Here is a 21,846-nt window from a genome sequence, read left to right on the forward strand (position 1 = left end):
GTATGTTTTTCTTGTTTTTATAAACTCGCGGTAACCGAGCCTAGTGTTTCAAATCAATGCCGGATCACTTTCTTCCCCGCGAGGGAATCACAACTGTGATAAGTCAAAACCACTCAAAAAGAAGATTGAAGTCAAAGCCAAAAAAAGCCATTTTCACGCAGCGTCTTGTGAAAAAAACATACTTGTTATTTTTTCCATAATGTTTATAGTCGCTGACTAAAGAAAGGTCTCGCGTCCGGGCTGAAATCGTAATCGATAATCTCGCCGGGCAAACTGTCCGGTTCCTGCGGTGTCGACAGGACGCTCATGTTTATGTATTACCCGGATTTGTTTTTCGGTGGATATTTGATATTTAACCCAATAATCGTCTGATATTCGTCCTGTCTCCGAGGATTAATTATTTCCCGTCAAGTAAAATTAAGATGATTGCAGGAAGGTCGCTCCGGCTGCCGGCAGATAAGCTAATTTCAAGGTTAGGTAATCGCAGCCACTGGAAGTCATCGGCACAATTATGTGATATCATCATAACCTGTTTCGGAGGGGTTTTTTTACAACATTTTTTACCGGTTTACCGTTCAAGATTGCCAGACTGCGCAATTATTATTTTTTTCATAATAACCCCATCAGGCTGGTTTTCAGACATGATTTTTAGGCAGATCCGACACCATTATTCGGTCTCCAAATGTGGCCCACGACTCGTCCTGCTTCCATCCAGCCGTCGGACAAAGTGCCAAATTTTGATTTGTGCCACCATTTCCTGAGACGTACCACTTTTTTATATTTTATTTTTTCCCGTCCATAGGTGTTGCTTTTTGCATGCTGAGACATAGTTTTTAGTTGCACTATTTTAGGGGATATGTGATGTTTTAATAGCTTTTCATTGCTTTTTTTCTGGAGGTATGACAACTGAAAAACATCAATTCTGCTGGTTTTCCAATTTCTTTATTGTTTTTTTGTTTCTACATCCTCAATAAATATATATATATATATATATATATATATATATATATATATATATATATATAAAATGCATTTTAAACTTCTTTTTATTATATATTTTTAAAACATAAATTTTAATAGATACATTTGCCTTTTATTATTTGGACACTCTATGGTGGTGTTATGGCACGGTGTGATATAATTTGGTCACTGTATGGTGGTATTAAGGCACTGTGTGATATTATTTGGTCACTGTATGGTGGTATTATCCCATTGTGTGATATTTGGTCACTGTATGGTGGTATTATGCCATTGTGTGATATTATTTGGTCACTGTATGGTGGTATTATGGCACTGTGTGATATTATTCAGTCACTGTATGGTGTTATTATGGCATTGTGTGATATTATTTGGTCACGGTATGGTGGTATTATGGCACTGTGTGATATTATTTGGTCACTGTATGGTGGTATTATGGCACTGTGTGATATTATTTGGTCACTGTATGGTGGTACTATGGCACTGTGTGATATTATATGGTCACTGTATGGTATATTTTGGCACTGTGTGATATTATTTGGCCACTGTATGGTGGTATGGCACTGTGTGATATTATTTGGTCACTGTATGGTGGTTTTATGGCACTGTGTGATATTATTTGATCACTGTATGGTGGTATTATGGCACTGTGTGATATTATTTGGTCACTGTATGGTGGTATTATGGCACTGTGATATTATTTGGTCACTGTATGGTGGTATTATGGCACTGTGTGATATTATTGTGTCACTGTATGGTGGTATTATGGCACTGTGTGATATTATTTGGTCACTGTATGGTGGTATGGCACTGTGTGATATTATTTGGTCACTGTATGGTGGTTTTATGGCACTGTGTGATATTATTTGATCACTGTATGGTGGTATTATGGCACTGTGCGATATTAGTTGGTCACTGTATGGTGGTATTATGGCACTGTGATATTATTTGGTCACTGTATGGTGGTATTATGGCACTGTGTGATATTATTTGGTCACTGTATGGTGGTATTATGGCACTGTGTGATATTATATGGTCACTGTATGGTATATTATGGCACTGTGTGATATTATTTGGCCACTTTATGGTGGTATGGCACTGTGTGATATTATTTGGTCACTGTATGGTGGTTTTATGGCACTGTGTGATATTATTTGATCACTGTATGGTGGTATTATGGCACTGTGCGATATTAGTTGGTCACTGTATGGTGGTATTATGGCACTGTGATATTATTTGGTCACTGTATGGTATATTATGGCACTGTGTGATATTATTTGGCCACTGTATGGTGGTATGGCACTGTGTGATATTATTTGGTCACTGTATGGTGGTTTTATGGCACTGTGTGATATTATTTGGTCACTGTATGGTGGTATTATGGCACTGTGATATTATTTGGTCACTGTATGGTGGTATTATGGCACTGTGTGATATTATTTGGTCACTGTATGGTGGCATAGTACAGTAAATGGTAAAGTAAGCAGAGGCTCCTATGGAGTCATATTCATTATTTGGAATAAATGAAATACTAATACTGCCATACTACTGTATAAATAATTGCACTATATCGTGCCTAAAAATATACCAATCCATTAGCGTTACTATAGACTGCCGATATAATATATTAACCAGTGGTGTGAGCAGGACATGTTTGCGAAGGAGGGGATGGTGAAGACTCCAGCACAATTTACACTTTTTGCCTTCATTATTAAACCACTGTTTGGCGGTATTTTGTACTAAATGATGCTATTTCTACACTGTATAGAGGAAGATTGAAGTCTCTAGAAACTCTTTTAGACCAGCAACCATTGTTTTGAATAAATTAAATAGTAACTCAACCATAACACTGCATGAATAATGGTACCATACTGTGCTCAAAAAATATACCGATCAATGAAAATTGTCATACAGTGCCTATGTAAACGCCATAACCAACTGATGAGGAGGAGACGGTGAAGATTCCAGGGCAGTTGACATATTTGCTTTTAGTATTTGGACAATGTTTGGCTGCATTATGGCAATGTGTGACATTATGTCGGTACTATATGGTGGCAAAATAAAGCCTTTAGAGGATCCAATTGAGTTGGAAAGAATGAAATAGTAGTACCGCCAGAATACTGCTTAAATAACGATATCATCATGTGCCCAAAAATATGCTGATCAATTAACACTGTCATACAGTGCCTATATAATACCGCTGCCAGTAGTGTGAAGACTCTGGGGCATTTGACACTTTTTGCCTTTATTATGACACTGGCGGTATCATGGCACTGTGTGATGTTATTTGGGCACTGTAAAGTCTGTAAAGGCTCCTATGGGGTCACGTACCTTATTTGGAAGGAAATAAATATTAATACCGCCATAATACTGCATAAATAATGGTACCATACTCTGCCCACAAATATATATTTACTAAAAGTGTGACAAAATCTGATTTAAAAAAATAATTATTAAAAAAGAGAGATCACACTTGTTCAGCTTTTGCAGCTCTTTATGGTTCTACCACCCTAAAATGGATGAATAACTCAAAGGATAGGCTGGAATATTATTTATATAAATTTAGAAAATCAGATAAAAGAGCGGAGTCTGCGGTTTGTGCCCACAGCAGAAAGTAGAGAGAAACATTGGCCTTTTTTTTTTTTTGGACACAATTTATCAGATTTTTCCAGCAGCTCATTATTTGCTTTGTCGAGGAGCCGGCTGAAACATTTCATTTGATTATTGTATTTTTTTCCCCCGCTTTTTAGGAGTTACCAGCAAACAGGAGAACATAAAAACTTTCAGTATAACGAACAGCATTAATTTCCCGGTGGAAAGGAGGGATAACGGAGAAATCGTCACTTGTGAGGCCTCGCACCCGGCGTTAAAGGGGCAGAAGAAGCAAACGCAATACGTATTGGACGTCCAGTGTAAGTGGTGGATCATCATTAACCCTTTATTACATTTAGATCAAAATGTCCGTCCGATATGGATGCGATGATCACGTAGAGGTGTGCATTAAAAAGTAAAGGAAGTGCGACACACAGATTACAGAAATCAAATTATCTAAAAATTGTAATAAAAAAAATGTAAAAAAATTTTAGTAAACAAATCCCTACTTTATTTTGGCCAAGGGATTTTGAACAGGAGACCGCCCCTTGATTAGAGAGTGGTTACAAAGTGCAGCATTTACTCTAAAGGACCTGTCTTGTCTGAATTACACAGACAATCCATTGATATGAATGAGAAGTGTGTAATTCTCCATTTCACCTACCTGCGGTGGCACTACAGGGAAATTAAACACTTACTGAAAGATTTGGTGGTTGCAGGTGATCTCAGGACACTCTGTCATCAACTTACTGTTTAGCGACCAGTTTAACAAGGAGGGGTTGTCAAAAGTGGACAATCCCTGAGTAGCTAATGTCTAAATCGCCCATGTAGGAATCGGGCCGTTAGTTGGAGAAAAATTAGAAAGTCCAAATGTCCATCCAAATGGAAAAAAAATGATGGCATAATTTAGTGGTGGTCATTTCTTATATTCCTAATGTCTTGTCAAGTCAAATGTGGTGTACAATGAAGATGTAAAAAGAAAAAAAAAAAAAAAAAAAAAAAAAGAAAAAATATATATAATGAATGTATGTATATATGTACGGAAAAGCAAAAACTTGGAGAGAAAAAAAATAAAATATTACAACTATTCTTATTCCTGGATAAAAAAAATACAATAAATTAAAAAAAGACTTCTCTAAATATAAAAAATTATTTTTCCCCAATTTTACCATTTTTTATTTTATACATTTTCCCGGATTTACTAGAAATGGTTTTACAATTAATTTTGCATTTGCCTAAAACTTAGTTTAACCCAAAAGTAAAACCTAAACAGCTGCATGGACTAAAATATTAAAATGTTGACGAACCCCCCAAAAAATAGTAATCCCAATGAAATTTTAACCTTGAGGAACACCAAAACTATTATTTTATATGCCATGAGCCAAGGTCTTTTGTTCCAGAACACTTGACACTGCTTGGCCCAATAAACACCAAATGAGGACCTGTCTGGAATCCAGGTTAAGAGCTTAAGTCCTGCGTCTACTGTGGCCTCATGTAGGACTTTAATTGCTCCATGGTCTACAATCGACAGACGGTAAATATCATGATCTCTCACTAAGTCACAGTAACATCTGCCATCACTAATATTCAATAACTTCCAACTTCAAGTTCCTAAAACCATATCCCCCGTGACCCTCATTGACTTTTAAGAATCCCCTGAAATCCCTATAAAGACCCCCATTAAACTTCATCCAAATCTTCATAATTCCCTTTGACCCTTCATGGCTCACTCCATGACCTCGTGGTTATTGACATTTTTGGAGTCTTCTGCCGTCACGTCGAAATCATTGCTTGTTAATTACACAAATGAATCTCTTAACGTTTCCTTCCCACATTCATGTGTTATCTGAAATGAGCAGCTGACGCCCCGCGCATCCTCGCTCCAGACGGATGGTTTTTTAATGGACTTGTAACTTCCGAACGACTGGTCTCGAAAGGATAATGTAGTGGAACATTACTAAAAAAACAAAAAAAAATCTATTTTTTATTAAACATGAGCCATACCTTATTTTCTGTTAACCCTCAAAAACCATGAGCGTTCTTTTCCTTTGCTCATTGAACGTTGAACTTCCCGAATCGCCATCCAAACCACCATGTATAAACGAGTTGAACACATAACGTAAATCAATAAGTAGTCAGGAACATATTATTTTTTCCTGTCAAGCGACACGTCGTTAAGCTATTGGGCACCAATGAAAATGCTTTACTTGGTGCCACCACCCAACTGGAGAATACTTTGGGTTCCCACATGTGTGATCACACTAATGGACCTATATGAACAACCTTATATCTCTGATGGAAACCCAACTTTTCCCAATGGCTGGCGCCATGGGCAGATAAGGAGAAGAGAAAGGACACATCTTGTTCATTGGCCAATTGCCCCAAACATATCACAGAATACAGTGGCCAATATTGGATATTTTCGACCAGCGGTGCCACCAGGGCTGATCATTAGCCAAAAAAACCAACAATCCCAATTGTTGAATGGTTGGCTAAACTTATTGTACATTTTGCTCTAAAATGGCCATTTCATTTGAGTCTTATCTTGTGTTTGGGTTTCCTTTAAGTCATAATATGAAGGACATTTATTTAATTGCATGATCAGCTTTGGTCACTCTATCTCTCACCGCCCTTGAATAATGCTCATTGGGGACTTATAGATCCTCCAGAAAATTAAGCTTCAACCCTGTAATTTCTATGGAATGTTTTGACTGTGATGTTAGGAAATGTCATTTTTGGTCGAGTCTTCATTCTGGAGGATCTAATGGTACATCATCAATGAGCACCCCTCCGCATGACTAATGCTGGGAGGTAGATAGAGAATCTGGGCCATATCTCGTAGGGTCTACCAGGCCTTCAAGAAGCCAGGCTCTCAATCATTGGCCTCAAATTTAGTCTTCCAGGGAGGTGGGAAGTGCAGAATCTCTTTCATTGGAAGGCTACAAGTCTCCTTCCACCACCCGTGAAGACAGAGATCACAATAACTTCTCCAGACACGGCCTTCTGCTGTCTTGTTGCGTGCATAGATTTCAGAACCTTGGCGTGCACAATTAGCATTATGTAAATAAAATGAAATCATTCCGGAGAGGCTTGTGGAAGAAGGAGGAGGAGGGGTACATCGCAATATATCTCTCTGCTGTTTTGTGTAGATGTATTTCAGCCTTCCCTCCAGACCATCTCTCGTTTCAGCTGAAAAAAAAATAAAGCCTCCAAAGATAAGACGCAATAATTCTACAAAAAATCAAGCATATACCTCTAATTAAATTAACTATCAGACATAACAAAGATAATTAGATCTAGGAATGTCACCAGCTCCGGTGTATCCAAACAAATCCAATGTCTCAGCTGGAAAGGGACAAGGTTATGGAGGTGCGAAGGTCTGGACATGTCACATCCGAAACAAAAATACCAAAAATAATCCAACAATTGATAAGACTTGGCACATGAGTCATACTGCTTAGGGAGTTTGCGTATTATCGAACAGGTCGTCCACTGTGTCCTGTACCAGAAAGTTCTCAGAAAAGAATATTTATCAATTTATGGGATGTACATTAATGATAACGCCCATTGTTAACTCCATATTTTTGCATTTCTGTCCTCTTTTCTGCAGTTTCCCCTACTGCTCGAATCCAAGCCTCTCAGAGCCTGGTGAGGGAAGGTGACCCATTGACTCTCAAATGTGATGTAACTGGGAACCCCAGGTAAGGACATTCTATGGCAATAGTACTGGCGCCACTACTACAAATACTCCTTTCATAATGTTTTGGGCCATCGTGGTCCTACTTGACTTTATGGCAAGAGTCCACTAATCCTTTCTACGACAAATGGTGGACTAATGAAGGGGACTAGTGGTGTCTAAATTAGACAGTATCCAATTGCCTAGCCGCTAATGGAAGCCTCATTGAACCTTCCATCATATCACAGATGTGAACCACTCTTCACTCCCAGAAAGTATTCCTGCTTCACTGATAGCTTTGCCTAAAAGGTCCTGTAGACTTGGTGTGGAAAATGGCGCTCGTGATTTGGTTGCGTTGCAGGAAAATAATGATCCAAATACAGGATATATAAAACAGATGAGTTTGTGTCTACACATTTCCAGGTGGAACAGACCTCATTCAGCGGTATAATACCATCATCGTTCCTTTTACTTATTGTATCTTCCATGGATGGTGTTGGGCACTTAGCTGGTCAATGGGCCAAACACAAATGGAATGTAACACTCTTCTGCCTTTTTTCCATGGCCAAGCTCTGGGGTCCATAGACAAATTTAGAAAGTGTGAATGGTATTTGAGGGGTGCTCAATCCTTTACTCTGTATGTCCAATTCCCTACATCCCAGACAGCTTTTTTAAAAGTTGGCAAGTATGGCCATACTTATGATGTCACCTCGTGGCTGTAGTAATATCTCCAATTCGTCTTGGTCTTCTAAAGGTGTTGGCCAGTGAAGACATGTTATGACTTATTCTATCTGCAGAATGGGGAATTTTTGTGCCTGTCATGAAACTGTTATCCCTTTTTACAAAATCAGAAGGGCACCTCTGTTGACCAATTGCGCGCCACTCATTCCTTATGAGGCTACCGAAATCTGCGTTTGACTTAAGAGAATGAATGGAGCGGCAATCCAGCATGGACACTGCCTCTCCGTTTCATAACTAGGGTAAAAGTGCCACGCTCTGCCGATCGGTGCAAGTCCCAGGGGGTCAGGTCCTCGCCGATCTAGAGGTTATCACTTATGTTAGGGGTAGGTGATATATTGCGTTCAGTAGACAACCCCTTTAAGCACGTCTCAACGTTAATATGATGAGCGTTTAGGGTCCTTCACAACTTGTCTGACCACATTCGTAGCATCTTGAGTTAAATTGGCCATTGTCCTAGCAAATTTAGGTAAATATTCTGCCCCCAATGGACGCGAATCTGAATAGGAGGAAGTATTTGTGTATCTGACCGGCTTTGATTTCCAAAATTCTCCTGACAAGTATATGAGGGCACCTTCCCGTCCGCCACCCTGAAATTGGAGGAAGACTTCACAGTGAAATACGCGCGAAGCTGCAGCCGTGTGCGGCGGAGAAAAAAAAAATCCTTTTTGTTTTTTTGCGGTGCTGGAGCTATACAGACTCCATTCTTATAAATCGTCCCCGCAGCTTCTCTGCAGCCTCTGTACGGATATATAAACCCCATAGACATCCTAATGACGCGCAGGCAGAACATAAAACGTGTTTTAATACGACCTGCACACCCCATATATCTTGCACTGCAGCGGCAGGCACAGAAATAGAGCAGACGAACGGCCTCTCGCTGCAGCCCTAAACACCACCAAGAATCCTAATCAGTCCGCTTCTCCAGAAAACCCCATAAAACAGAGACAAATCTTCCCAGGCTCCAGAACGCCTGCATAGCACAGCGCGGAGACATTAATATTCAGCGTGGAGCCACGGCTTTAATCTCGTTCATCCTCTTCAAGCCTAATGCGATGCTCTATTCTCCATAATATCCGTACTTTGTCTTTAAAGGGCAACTCCAATCATGACCGAAATTAACGACAGTGCTTACTATGAAGCGCCGTAAGTTACGTGGCGCGGACAGTTCTTTCAAAAATAATTCCTAAATATCTAATTTGCGCTGCTGAATTTCATAGTCGGGCATGCTGGGAGGAAGCACAGATTTTGTATGCTCTGTGCAGTGGGAGGAGTTTTGACATTGTAGTGCTCGTGGTCGCCCTCTGGTGGGTAAGGTATGAATAACACCTGCCACTATAAGAATGGGAATGACTAATGCTGTGGCTCAGATAGACGCTGCCACTTTCCAAGTCCATTATGGAGGCGTGATGAACTTTGGGAAGTTGTTGACTCTTTGAAAGACAAAAGATAGTTCCCCCTATTGACCAAAAAAAGGACGAACTTTAATTAAGTGGTGTATCGAGATGAATGCTTGATTTGTGAAAAATATGCGTATTGGCATCCTCTACACAAGGAAGAAAACTAGCCATTGGAAATTTTCCAACATTGGTAAAAAATAGGGATGTTTAAGTCCCGTCCAAGAGGTGCCCAAATCGTAGGGCGAAGCCCACTTATGGGTGGGGTTTTGACAAACCTCACCCAATTTTACAGCCTAAAAACTGTTGGACAGGCATAATCAGGACTTTGATAAGAAGTTACGTTTGGTTGATATGACATGTAGAAGTAGTGAGGAGCACCTGATTCCTGCGGCACCAGTTCTTAGTCATTGTAATATGAGAATATGTTTCTCCGGGCTGTTCTATTTCATCCTACGTCTCGTGTAAGCGCCGTATCCACCTGAAGAGCCCTCGTCCACCTATCGGGGCTGATGAAATTCCTAGTGTAATCAGTCTGGAGGATTTGAGCAGAGCTGCTCAGTAAAGTTGTTTTATTGTGTGAAACCTCTCAACCGCACAAAGAGGGACACTTGAGTTTTATTATAGGAGACACTTTTTCATCTGTTCGGAGAACAACCTGCACCCCAGAGTGTTTTTTTGAGCAGGATTATTACAACACACAGAAAGCTAGAGGCGGCCACAAACAACGCAAAGCGATGGGAGAAGTGGTCGCTGTCAGGTCGGGGCGACACACCTAACCGGCTGGTGGAGTATCGAAATAAGAATATATTCGGGGACCACTGAGGCTGGGTTATGGCACCACATTGTTGGTTTTTTTACTGGACCTGAGAGGTGACTCAAAAAGCAATAAAAGGAACTTCTATGATCCTGCATTTTATAACCATAGCTATTAATATAGATATGGTCCTCAGCTCCCGATCTTCTGGGAAGGATTTCTTCAAGATTTTGGAGGCATCTGTGGGAATTTTTTCCACCTTCATCTAGGAGAACATTTTTGAGGTTAGACCCCCGATGTTGGGGAGAGGCCAGGTTCATAATCTCCTCTATAAATAGGTGTTGGATGGGGTTGGGGGTCCAGGCTCTGTGCAGCCAGTCAAGTTCTTCCACCAAACTCCCTCCTTGTCTGTATGGACCTTGTGCACTAGGCACAGTCATGGAGGGCAGAAAAGGATCTTCCCCAAACTTTTCCTACAAAGCTGAAGGCTACATTTGTCCATAATGTCTTTAAATATTAATGTTTCCCATCTCTTGAATTAAGTGGCCAAAGCCACCCCCTGATAACAGCCCATAGCATTATCCTCCTCCACCATCTGTATAATGGCACAGTGTGGTCAGAGGGTGACGTTCTCCTGGAATCACCAAACCCAGACTCCTCCATCAGACACAGATAGAGAAGTGTGATCCGTCACTGCAAAAATCATGTCTCCTCCAGAGTCCAGTGGTGGCAGCTTTACACCACTCCTTCCGACACTCGGCATTGTGCTTGGTGATGTACGACTGCATGCAGCTGCTCGGCCATGAGCTCTGGGGGGCGCAGTGTTTGTGCTGATGTTAATACCAGAGGAGGTCTGGACTCTGCAGTGATGGAGTCAGTGGAGTGATGGTGTCCTTTGCTCTTCAGCACTTGGCCCCCCGCTCTGTAATGTTTCGGGGTCTGCACTTCGTGGCTGAGTTGCTGCCGTTTCTTTCATTTATCAATAATATCAGTCACAGGTGATGGGGGAGGTTCAGGAGGAGAAATGTCATGGACGGACTTGTTACCCCAGTGGCTCCTATTACAGGACCGCGCTGGTATCTGTGAGCTCTGCACCACAGGCCATTCTGGAATGCGTTGGCAAAGGTTGACAGCATAGCGAGGGGCGGAGATTATACACCGGGAGCCGGATGTTATACACTGGGGGGCGAGGGCCGGATGTTATACACTGGGGGGCGAGGAACCGGATGTTATAAACTGGGGGGTGAGGGACCGGATGTTATACACTGGGGGGCGAGGGACCAGATGTTATACACTGGGGGGCGTGGGGCCGGATGTTATACACCGGGGGGCGAGGGGCCGGATGTTATACACTGGGGGGCGTGGGGCCGGATGTTATACACCGGGGGGCGAGGGACCGGATGTTATACACCGGGGGGCGAGGGGCCAGATGTTATACACCGGGGAGCCGGATGTTATATACCGGGGGTGAGGGGCCGGATGTTATACACCGGGGGGCGAGGGGCCAGATGTTATACACCGGGGAGCCGGATGTTATATACCGGGGGTGAGGGGCCGGATGTTATACACTGAGGGGCGAGGGGCCGGATGTTATACACCAGGGGGCGAGGGGCCGGATGTTATACACAGGGGGGCGTGGAGCTGGATGTTATACACCGGGGGGCGTGGGGCCGGATGTTATACACTGGGGGGCGAGGGGCCTGATGTTATACACCAGGGGGCGAGGGGCCTGATGTTATACACCAGGGGGCGAGGGGCCGGATGTTATACACTGGGGGGGCGAGGGACCGGATGTTATACACCAGGGGGCGAGGGGCCGGATGTTATACACTGGGGGGGCGAGGGACCGGATGTTATACATCGGTGGGCGTGGGGCCGGATGTTATACACCAGGGGGCGAGGGGCCGGATGTTATACACTGGGGGGGCGAGGGACCGGATGTTATACACCGGGGGGCGTGGGGCCGGATGTTATACACCGGGGGGTGAGGGGCCGGATGTTATACACAGGGGGGCGTGGGGCTGGATGTTATACACCGGGGGGCGTGGGGCCTGATGTTATACACCAGGGGGCGAGGGGCCTGATGTTATACACCAGGGGGCGAGGAGCCGGATGTTATACACCGTGGGGCGAGGGGCCTGATGTTATACACCAGGGGGCGAGGGGTCATAAGTTATATATCAGGGGGCCGGATGTTATACACCGGGGGGCGAGATGTTGGATGTTATACGCCGGGGGCACGGGGCCGGATCACAAGCTGCAATGTATCAGTGAGACACACATATAGGTACATATATGGACACACACAGACACACAGATCCACACGCACTGTAGATACAATTTTTTCCTGGACCCAGACCCTTCTGACTGTTCTGCTTCGGTTTATGGAGGTTCACTTTTGCTCTATTTCTGTCCTGAACTTGTATTTTTGTCGGCGTCATGGGAAATATTGTGGAGCAAATTTGTATATAAAAATCCGAGTCATACGAGACAAAACTGCTGAGTGCAAATCTAATCCTCCGTCAGATATTCCTCACATAATAAAACTGCTGAGGGCTCACTGACTGCACACTGAGTGCCGAGCACGTGTCCTGCGCACCTGGAAAGTATCACTAAACACTTAAAGGGACACTTTCTACCCTGCCCTTTAAGCCTTGTTTGTTTTATTTTAAAATTGTATGAGCCGTCTTTTCTGTACGGCAGTATTGTCGGTACTATGTAAAGCATTGTGTGGCGGTAGTATTTCGCTATTATATGGCACTTTTGTCATGGCCACCTAATGGCAGCATATTTATTGTCTTCTCTGTACGGCACTCTTGTGTAAGCGGTATTATGTAAGTACCGTATCAAGTGACGGTATTTGGGCAGTCCTGCATGGTCGCACCATACGGTATTTCTTCTCTATACAGCAGACTTATGTATGCACTATATGTCTGTATTATCCAGACACCTAGTGGTGGTAGTTTTGAGGCAAGATATTGTATTCTATTTTGGATGTATTGGAGTATTTATTACGGTAGTATTATTTAGGTGTTATATGGCACTGATACTATGACCACACTGTCCGCATGGTGCCGGATTAAGCACTGTATGGTAGGTTTATTTCCTTTTAGACCATGGCAAATATGGTATTTCTTCTCTATAAAGAATTATTATTCAATCAGTATATGGCTGTGTTATTTGGGCACGGAGTGGCGGTATTATTATTGCACTGTATTGTGCTGTAATACGGCAGTATTGTAGTATATATTGTGGAATTAGTCTTAAGTCAGTAGGTATTATGTGGCACTCTTGTTGTGGCCAGACTATCTTCTCTATATGGCATTATTATATAAGCAGAGTATGGCGGTATTATTTGAAAACTGCATGCTGCTATACTAAGCAGTATGGTGGCATTATAAAGTCCTTTTCTGACACTGCTATCATGGCAGTATATGTTATTCTTTGTCTATTTAGCTTTATTGCAAGAGCAGTATATGATGTGTTATGTGCACAATATATGGCCCTGTATAAATACTGCATGTTGGGCACTATATGGCAGTAGTATAGCTTGATCTAGGCACTGTATGTTAGAAGTTATAATTTATCTACTTGTCTATAGCAAATGATTTCTGGCTGTATTATGTGAGAACAATATAGTTTTGCATTAAGCACCGTATAACCGTATTATATGAGCATCATATGGCACTGTTATCTATATGGTCAGCTCATGGTGATATGTCATATCCCTATGTGGAGGTATTATGTGGACACGTATAGAGTATTATAAAGCATAAAAAAGGTATTAATATTAAGGCACTACTACCATGGCCTGATCCTGGCACTATATATTATACCAAGCTGTATATGGCAGTGTTATGTGCACATTATACGGTATGGTATAAAGCATTGAATGGTGGTAATAAACACTTTGTTATACCAAGCAGTATATGACTGTATTATATGAAAGCTATATGGTTTGGTATTTAGCACTATATGGCGGTATTATTTAAGCATCATATGGCACTGTTATCTAAGTTGGTTCATGGTGATATATTTTCTCTATGCGACATTATCACAAGCAGTATATGGCTGTATTATGTGCACACTATATGGTGAGGTATAAAATATTGAATAGTATTAATATTATGGCGTTATATGTTATACCAAGTTGTATATGGCGGTATTATATAAACTCTTTACGGTACTGTGACAAAGGGGTCATCCAGGACTTTTGGCTTTTAGGTCACCGATGTCAGAACGGTGGGGATCTGAAGCCCCGAGGCCTGCACTGATCAGTCATTGGCTAGATGTAAGCAATGTACGGGGCAGTATAGCGCCCTGTAGTGGCCATTTTTGGGTACTGCAGCTCCGCTCCTATTGAAATGATGAGTACGACCATTACACAGTGTATGGAGCTGTGCTTTTTCGGTTGTGAGGATGTCAACCCCTTTTGAGCACAATATTGCGGTATTATTTAGACATCATACGACGCTGCTATTACAGGTGTCTTAAAATGGCGACCCCCTCAAAACCACGGCCATTCTTTCTCACTAGAGCCACACAGCTGGGGTCTTCCTACGTGGCAGATGGGCCCCTCCTTATGACTCTGGTATAGCTTGGGAGAAAATCCTGGCGATCCGCTATCCACTGTACGTTCTGTGATTGCTTCTTCTGAGCGGCGTATAGCTTGGCACGACCGCTGCCCCGTGCCCCCGCCACGCCATTGTTATATGGCGGAATTAGATGCTATTATGTCCAAAAGTTAAATGCAACCGCGGGATGAGTTATTAGCGAGCCGAGGAGAAGACCGCGGCTGTAAAGCAATCCATCCGGCAAAACATTCTTCAGTCGCCTCCTCTGTGTCGGGCGGTCACCTCGCCATTTAACGCTCTTTGTCTGAACTCAATGCAAACACATTTGCCGTCCTTTGTTCTGGGGGAAGAAGAGACGGCGCCAGTTGTATCACAAATGGCCATTTTCTCACGTCGCTAATTCTCCCCAGCTGCTTCCCCGTATGCAGCGGCCGCCGCACTTCACTGGGTCAGCATGCTTTTCCCATATCTGCTCTCCAAAGTGGAAAAAAAACAAAAGATCCGTATTGTGGCGGCGACTGCTGCTGTTTTTCACATTTTTAAAGTTGGAAGTGAAAAACTTCAATCTTAATTTCTGATATGTTAATCGAAGAAGTAGGAAAGTGCCAGCTGTCAGGGCTTGATGGGACTTTTTATTGAAACACTGCCCCCCTCTGGGCACATTTTTATGAAAAATTTAAGAATATTATTGACAAAATAACAAAATGAACGAAATTCAAGCACATGTAATAGTGCGGTAGGCGCAGACTGCATCACTCATCACCAGGTTCTTTCCTTGACGACCTGCAGTAAATGTAATAATTAAAAGATTTGGGGGAAGGTGAGGAGGTAAGGGGTATTTATGTACTGGAAAATAAATGATTCTAATACAAGAAAAAAAATTCACATATTACATGATAATAAGGCCAATAGGGGGCGATAGATTTAAATCTACATTTAATTACCCGCTAAAGGAAATTACCTGTTGTATAAATTAGGGAGCAGGAGGTGAGCTGTGACATCACCTATTGTGGATTGTGGATCCTGTGTTACCTACTGTATATAGTGATGTTATCAGTCATTGTACATGAGGAGGAGGAGGTGAGCTGTGACATTACCTATTGTGAATGGTAGATCCTGTGTTATCTACTGTATATAGAGATGTTATCAGTCATTGTACAGGAGGGAGAGGAGGTGAGCTGTGACATCACCTATTGTGAATGGTGGATCCTGTGTTATCTACTGTATATAGAGGAGTTATCAGTCATTGTACAGGAGGAGGTGAGCTGTGATATCACCTATTGTGAATGGTGGATCCTGTGTTATCTACTGTATATAGAGGTGTTATCAGTCATTGTACAGGAGGAGGAGGTGAGCTGTGACATCACCTATTGTGAATGGTGGATCCTGGGTTATCTACTGTATATAGAGGTGTTATCAGTCATTGAACAGGAGGAGGTGAGCTGTGACATTACCTATTGTGAATGGTGGATCCTGTGTTATCTACTGTATATAGAGGTGTTATCAGTCATTGTACAGGAGGAGGTGAGCTGTGATATCACCTATTGTGAATGGTGGATCCTGTGTTATCTACTGTATATAGAGGTGTTATCAGTCATTGTACAGGAGGAGGAGGTGAGCTGTGACATCACCTATTGTGAATGGTGGATCCTGGGTTATCTACTGTATATAGAGGTGTTATCAGTCATTGTACAAGAGGAGGAGGTGAGCTGTGACATCACCTGATGTGAATATCTAATATATAAATATATCTGTTACATTTCATTGTAATTATGTAATGATAATTACATTGCTGAAAAGTCATTTATACAGATCAGGATGTATATGTCTGGTTTCAGGCTTGTAGCCTGTATTGAAATGTACAAGATATCAGATGTTTTTTTTCTATATACACAGTCTTTGTCGTGATCAGTATCCATGATTAAACATAACATAAGAAGATATATAAATAAATTGGGAGTACTTAGAATCAGTATGTTGCTTCATTCAGACTTTTCCTAACCTCGGTCTTGTTATGTTCACTTCCAAAATGCACCTGATTCCTGATTGACAAGCTCTGCCTCATTCTGCAGCGATGCTTCATCCATCTGTTCCTTTTATGCTCCAATCCCATATATGCTATACAACACTGACTTTGGGCAAAGGCTTCACTAAGCCTTGACAACCCCTTTAAATTTAATGTCCTCTGCTTTATTTCATGATATATCTGTATAGAGGCTTCTCTGTTTTCTGACTTGACAAATTATATAACTTTGGCTGCCGGCAGCCACCACTAGAGGGAGCTAAATACTGGTTGTGTTGAATGCAATAGAATCCTGTATGCAGTGAGCTCCCCCTAGTGGTGGCTGCTCTCACAGTGGCAGGACAGGCAGAGGAATCAGTCTCTTCCCTTGCCACTATGGTGATTGTGCCGCTCGCCTGTTTTTGTTGAGATATCGTGATTTAAAGCTAAGTTGCAGTATTTGCCCTTCAAACACTGGCGGGTAACGGCTCCGGTTATTCGCAGCTATAGGACAGAGTTTATTAGGCAGCGCTGTGCTGTCAGAGAGGGGTTGTTAAAAGGCTCCACACAATGACTGAAGTTGTTAAGCTGTATTATGCTATTACCAAGGTTGTTAAGCAGTATGGGCAAAGGCGGCATTTCTTCTCCGTCCTCTATCTCATATAGCAGAGTGTATTAAGCTGTGTGATACAAGAATAGCGTTTATTAAGTAATGCTGAGCTATTGTGGAGACGCATTGTGTCTGGTGTAAGGGAAAGCTTTGCTCCACAACCTGGGTCCAGAGTTTATCAAGTTGTTTCATGATATAGTTATAAGGTGTAAAAGAAGGGAAAAGCGGGCCTATTTTCTATTAGAGGCAGAACATGAATACAACTATCATATTCCCCACCTGTGTGCAAAAAACCCCTAATATACTACTGCGTGCTCTATACAAGAATATAACTACTATAATACTGCCCCTATGTACAAGAATATAACTACTATAATACTGCTCCTATGTACAAGAATATAACTACTATAATACTGCCCCTATGTACAAGAATATAACTACTATAATACTGCTCCTATGTACAAGAATATAACTACTATAATACTGCTCCTATATACAAGAATATAACTACTATAATACTGCTCCTATGTACAAGAATATAACTACTATAATACTGCCCTCTATGTACAAGAGTATAACTACTATAATACTGCCCCTATATACAAGAATATAACTACTATAATACTGCCCCTATGTACAAGAATATAACTACTATAATACTGCTCCTATGTACAAGAATATAACTACTATAATACTGCTCCTATGTACAAGAATATAACTACTATAATACTGCCCTCTATGTACAAGAGTATAACTACTATAATACTGCTGCTATGTACAAGAATATAACTACTATAATACTGCTCCTATGTACAAGAATATAACTACTATAATACTGCCCCTATGTACAAGAATATAACTACTATAATACTGCTGCTATGTACAAGAATATAACTACTATAATACTGCCCTCTATGTACAAGAGTATAACTACTATAATACTGCCCCTATGTACAAGAATATAACTACTATAATACTGCTGCTATGTACAAGAATATAACTACTATAATACTGCTCCTATGTACAGGAATATAACTACTATAACACTGCCCCTATGTACAGGAATATAACTACTATAATACTGCCCCTATATACAAGAATATAACTACTATAATACTGCTCCTATGTACAAGAATATAACTACTATAATACTGCCCCTATGTACAAGAATATAACTACTATACAGTAATACTGCTCCTATGTACAAGAATATAACTACTATAATACTGCTCCTATGTACAGGAATATAACTACTATAATACTGCCCCTATGTACAAGAATATAACTACTATAATACTGCCCCTATGTACAAGAATATAACTACTATAATACTGCTCCTATGTACAAGAATATAACTACTATACGTAAAATTTATTTAAATTAATTACAGAAATGTAGCATACTCCTTTTGTGCACTGTAAACATATGATATTTTTTACCTGTTGTCATGGAGGTCAGGTTGACCTTCACAATGGTCTTCTCCGCCCCTGGTGGTCTGAAATTCGCTGTTTCTTACACATGCAAAAGTTGCCTCACACAAAACTTGCACATACTCAAAACGCACCACACATAAAACTCGCCATGCGCAAAACTTGCTGCACACAACTTGCTACACTAACCTGTCACATGCAACTCAACACACAAAAAGTTGCTACACGCATGTCGCCACACAAAACTCATCTCACAAAAGTCGCTACATGCATGTCGCTACATGCATGTCGCCACACACAACTTGACACGAGGTAAAAATACTGACCAAATAACGTGTGAACGCGGTCTAATACAGGAGGAGATGACACACAGATGTATACTATATACAGGAGGAGATGACACACAGGTATATACTATATACAGGAGGAGATGACACACAGGTATATACTATATACAGGAGCAGATGACACATGTATATACTATATACAGGAGCAGATGACAGACAGGTATATACTATATACAGGAGGAGATGACAGACAGGTATATACTATATACAGGAGGAGATAACATGTATATACTATATACAGGAGGAGATGACATACAGGTGTATACTATATACAGGAGGAGATGACTTACAGGTATATACTATATACAGGAGGAGATAACACATGTATATACTATATACAGGAGGAGATGACATACAGGTGTATACTATATACAGGAGGAGATGACAACCTGGTATATACTATATACAGGGGAGATGACATACAGGTACATACTATATACAGGGGTGATGACACATGTATATACTATATACAGTGGAGATAACACACAGGTATATACTATATACAGGAGATGACACACGTATATACTGTATACAGGAGATGACATACAGGTATATACTATATACAGGGGAGATGACACACAGGTATATACTATAAACAAGGAGATGACATACAGGCATATACTATATATAGGAGGAGATGACATACAGGTATATACTATATACAGAAGAGATGACATACAGGTATATAATATATACAGGAGGAGATGACACATGGGTATATACAATATACAGGAGATGACATACAGCAGGTATATACTATTTACAGGGGAGATGACATACAGGTATATACTATATACAAGAGAAGACATACAGGTGTATACTATATATAAGGGAGATGACAAACATGTATATACTGAGGTGAAAATGAGGGGTGTGAGGTGAAAATGAAAAGGTGTGAGTGCAAAATGAGAGGAGTGAGGGAAAATAGTGGAGTGATCGGAAAATGACAGATGTGAGGTCGAAATGACAAGTGTTAGGGGGGATGAGAGGAGTGAGGGGGAAAATATGAGGTGTAAGGGAGAAAATGAGAGGCATGAAGGGAAAATAAAAAACGTGAGGTGCTATAACTAACCACAGATATTTACTATGCCCAGGCAACGCCGGGCTCTTCAGCTAGTCCTATATAAAGACATCTGAGGTTAGAACAAAATAAGGGGGTCTCTTATTCTTTTATTTGGGCTGTAGCCAGGAAGGAGCTGTTTGTTTCTTTGTTTTATTTGGGGGGGGGGGGGACACTTTTTCCCCCCGATTATTTAAAGCACCTTTTCTCACAGCAGCATATGTATCAGCTTTTCTTAACTGGAGTGTGGGCCCATAACTGTCATCCTGTAATATTTTCCTGTCCATGTCCTGCCTGACTAACCAAAAGGTGAAATAGTAAGTGCTTTTAAGTTTGCCTTTCGGAAGCTTTTCCTAATTAGACATGTAAATTCATCCAATATACAGCCGAGCTGCCACCGACGGCCTTTGGCAAGTGTTTCGGCAGCGAGGCATCTAGATGAGACGTCCATATCCTGGAGCTGTTGTGATCTTGCACCGCTGCACAATATAAGCTGTGAATCTCCGGTGCATGTGGCGCAGCGTGGCAGTCGCTTGGGAAGCCCCAGTGGTTACAGTCCATTATACCCATGTGAGGTGCCAGTCTTCTGGAAATAAAAATTCATATTTTCTAATTAAGCTGACTTGTGGGAGGGACAGTTCACTAGAAGAATGAAAGTTTTCCTCCAGGTAGAGCACATTATGGAAGCTACGCGAAACTAGAACATTCATTTTAAGATCCAACTAAATATAGAATAAACAAACAAATACATTTATATGACGACTTACGAGCAGCACACTGACACTGAGTGCGCCTGTCTAGCATCTTAATGGGTTATTATTCAGGCTAAAGGGCTATTCCCAACAAATAGTTATCTCCTGTCCATTGGTTATGTCCTATTACTGGAAACGCCAATTATCCTGAGATAAAGGCTCGGCCGCCTCATCCTGAATGGAGCAGAGGTGGGCATGTGCAGTCTATTGGACTGCTGGAAATAGCCCTTGACGGCCCCATAGACAATGAATAGAGCCCTCCACTCCATTTGGGATGTTTCCCAAGACCCAATTTTCGGATCAATGATGGTCCCAGTGGTCTTTACCCGCTGCAAGCAGCAAATTATCCTCTATCCTACTGATGGGCAATAACTTATTTTTTGGAGAGTAACCATTTAATGCTCTGCTACAATTTGATGAGAGTACGAGATGATGTTGGGTGGGCACTGTCGGGGCTTCATAATGTGTATTGCTAGGGGACATCCTACTGTGTGCGAGCATTTCTGGGGCATCATACATTGTACGGTAATCTCAGGGCCATCATACTGTGTGCGGGCCTCTCTGTGACATCATACTGTGTGCCGGTGTCTCTGGGACATCATACTGTGTGCGGGCCTCTCTGGGACATCATACTGTGTGCGGGCCTCTCTGGGACATCACACTGTGTGCGGGCATCTCTGTGACATCATACTGTGTGCGGGTCTCTATGGGACATCATACTGTGTGCGGGCATCTCTGGGACATCACACTGTGTGCGGGCATCTCTGTGACATCATACTGTGTGCGGGTCTCTATGGGACATCATACTGTGTGCGGGCATCTCTGGGACATCGTACTGTGTGCGGGCCTCTCTGGGACATCATACAGTGTGCGGGCGTCTCTGGGACATCATACTGTGTGCGGGCCTCTCTGGGACATCATACTGTGTGCGGG

General features: G+C 41.8%; 1 protein-coding gene across 1 annotated transcript in view; it reads left to right on the top strand.

The window, feature by feature from the left end:
- The window catches only part of CADM4 (cell adhesion molecule 4), a 311,412-nt gene that overhangs the window by 282,381 nt on the left and 7,185 nt on the right, over positions 1 to 21,846 (top strand). The window contains exons 5-6 of the mRNA XM_069741119.1: positions 3,729 to 3,890; positions 7,181 to 7,271. Of these exons, the coding sequence (XP_069597220.1) occupies positions 3,729 to 3,890; positions 7,181 to 7,271 (253 nt within the window). The remainder of the gene's footprint in view (positions 1 to 3,728; positions 3,891 to 7,180; positions 7,272 to 21,846) is intronic.

Source organism: Ranitomeya imitator, chromosome 10, assembly GCF_032444005.1.
Source record: "Ranitomeya imitator isolate aRanImi1 chromosome 10, aRanImi1.pri, whole genome shotgun sequence".
Classification (NCBI taxonomy): domain Eukaryota; kingdom Metazoa; phylum Chordata; class Amphibia; order Anura; family Dendrobatidae; genus Ranitomeya; species Ranitomeya imitator.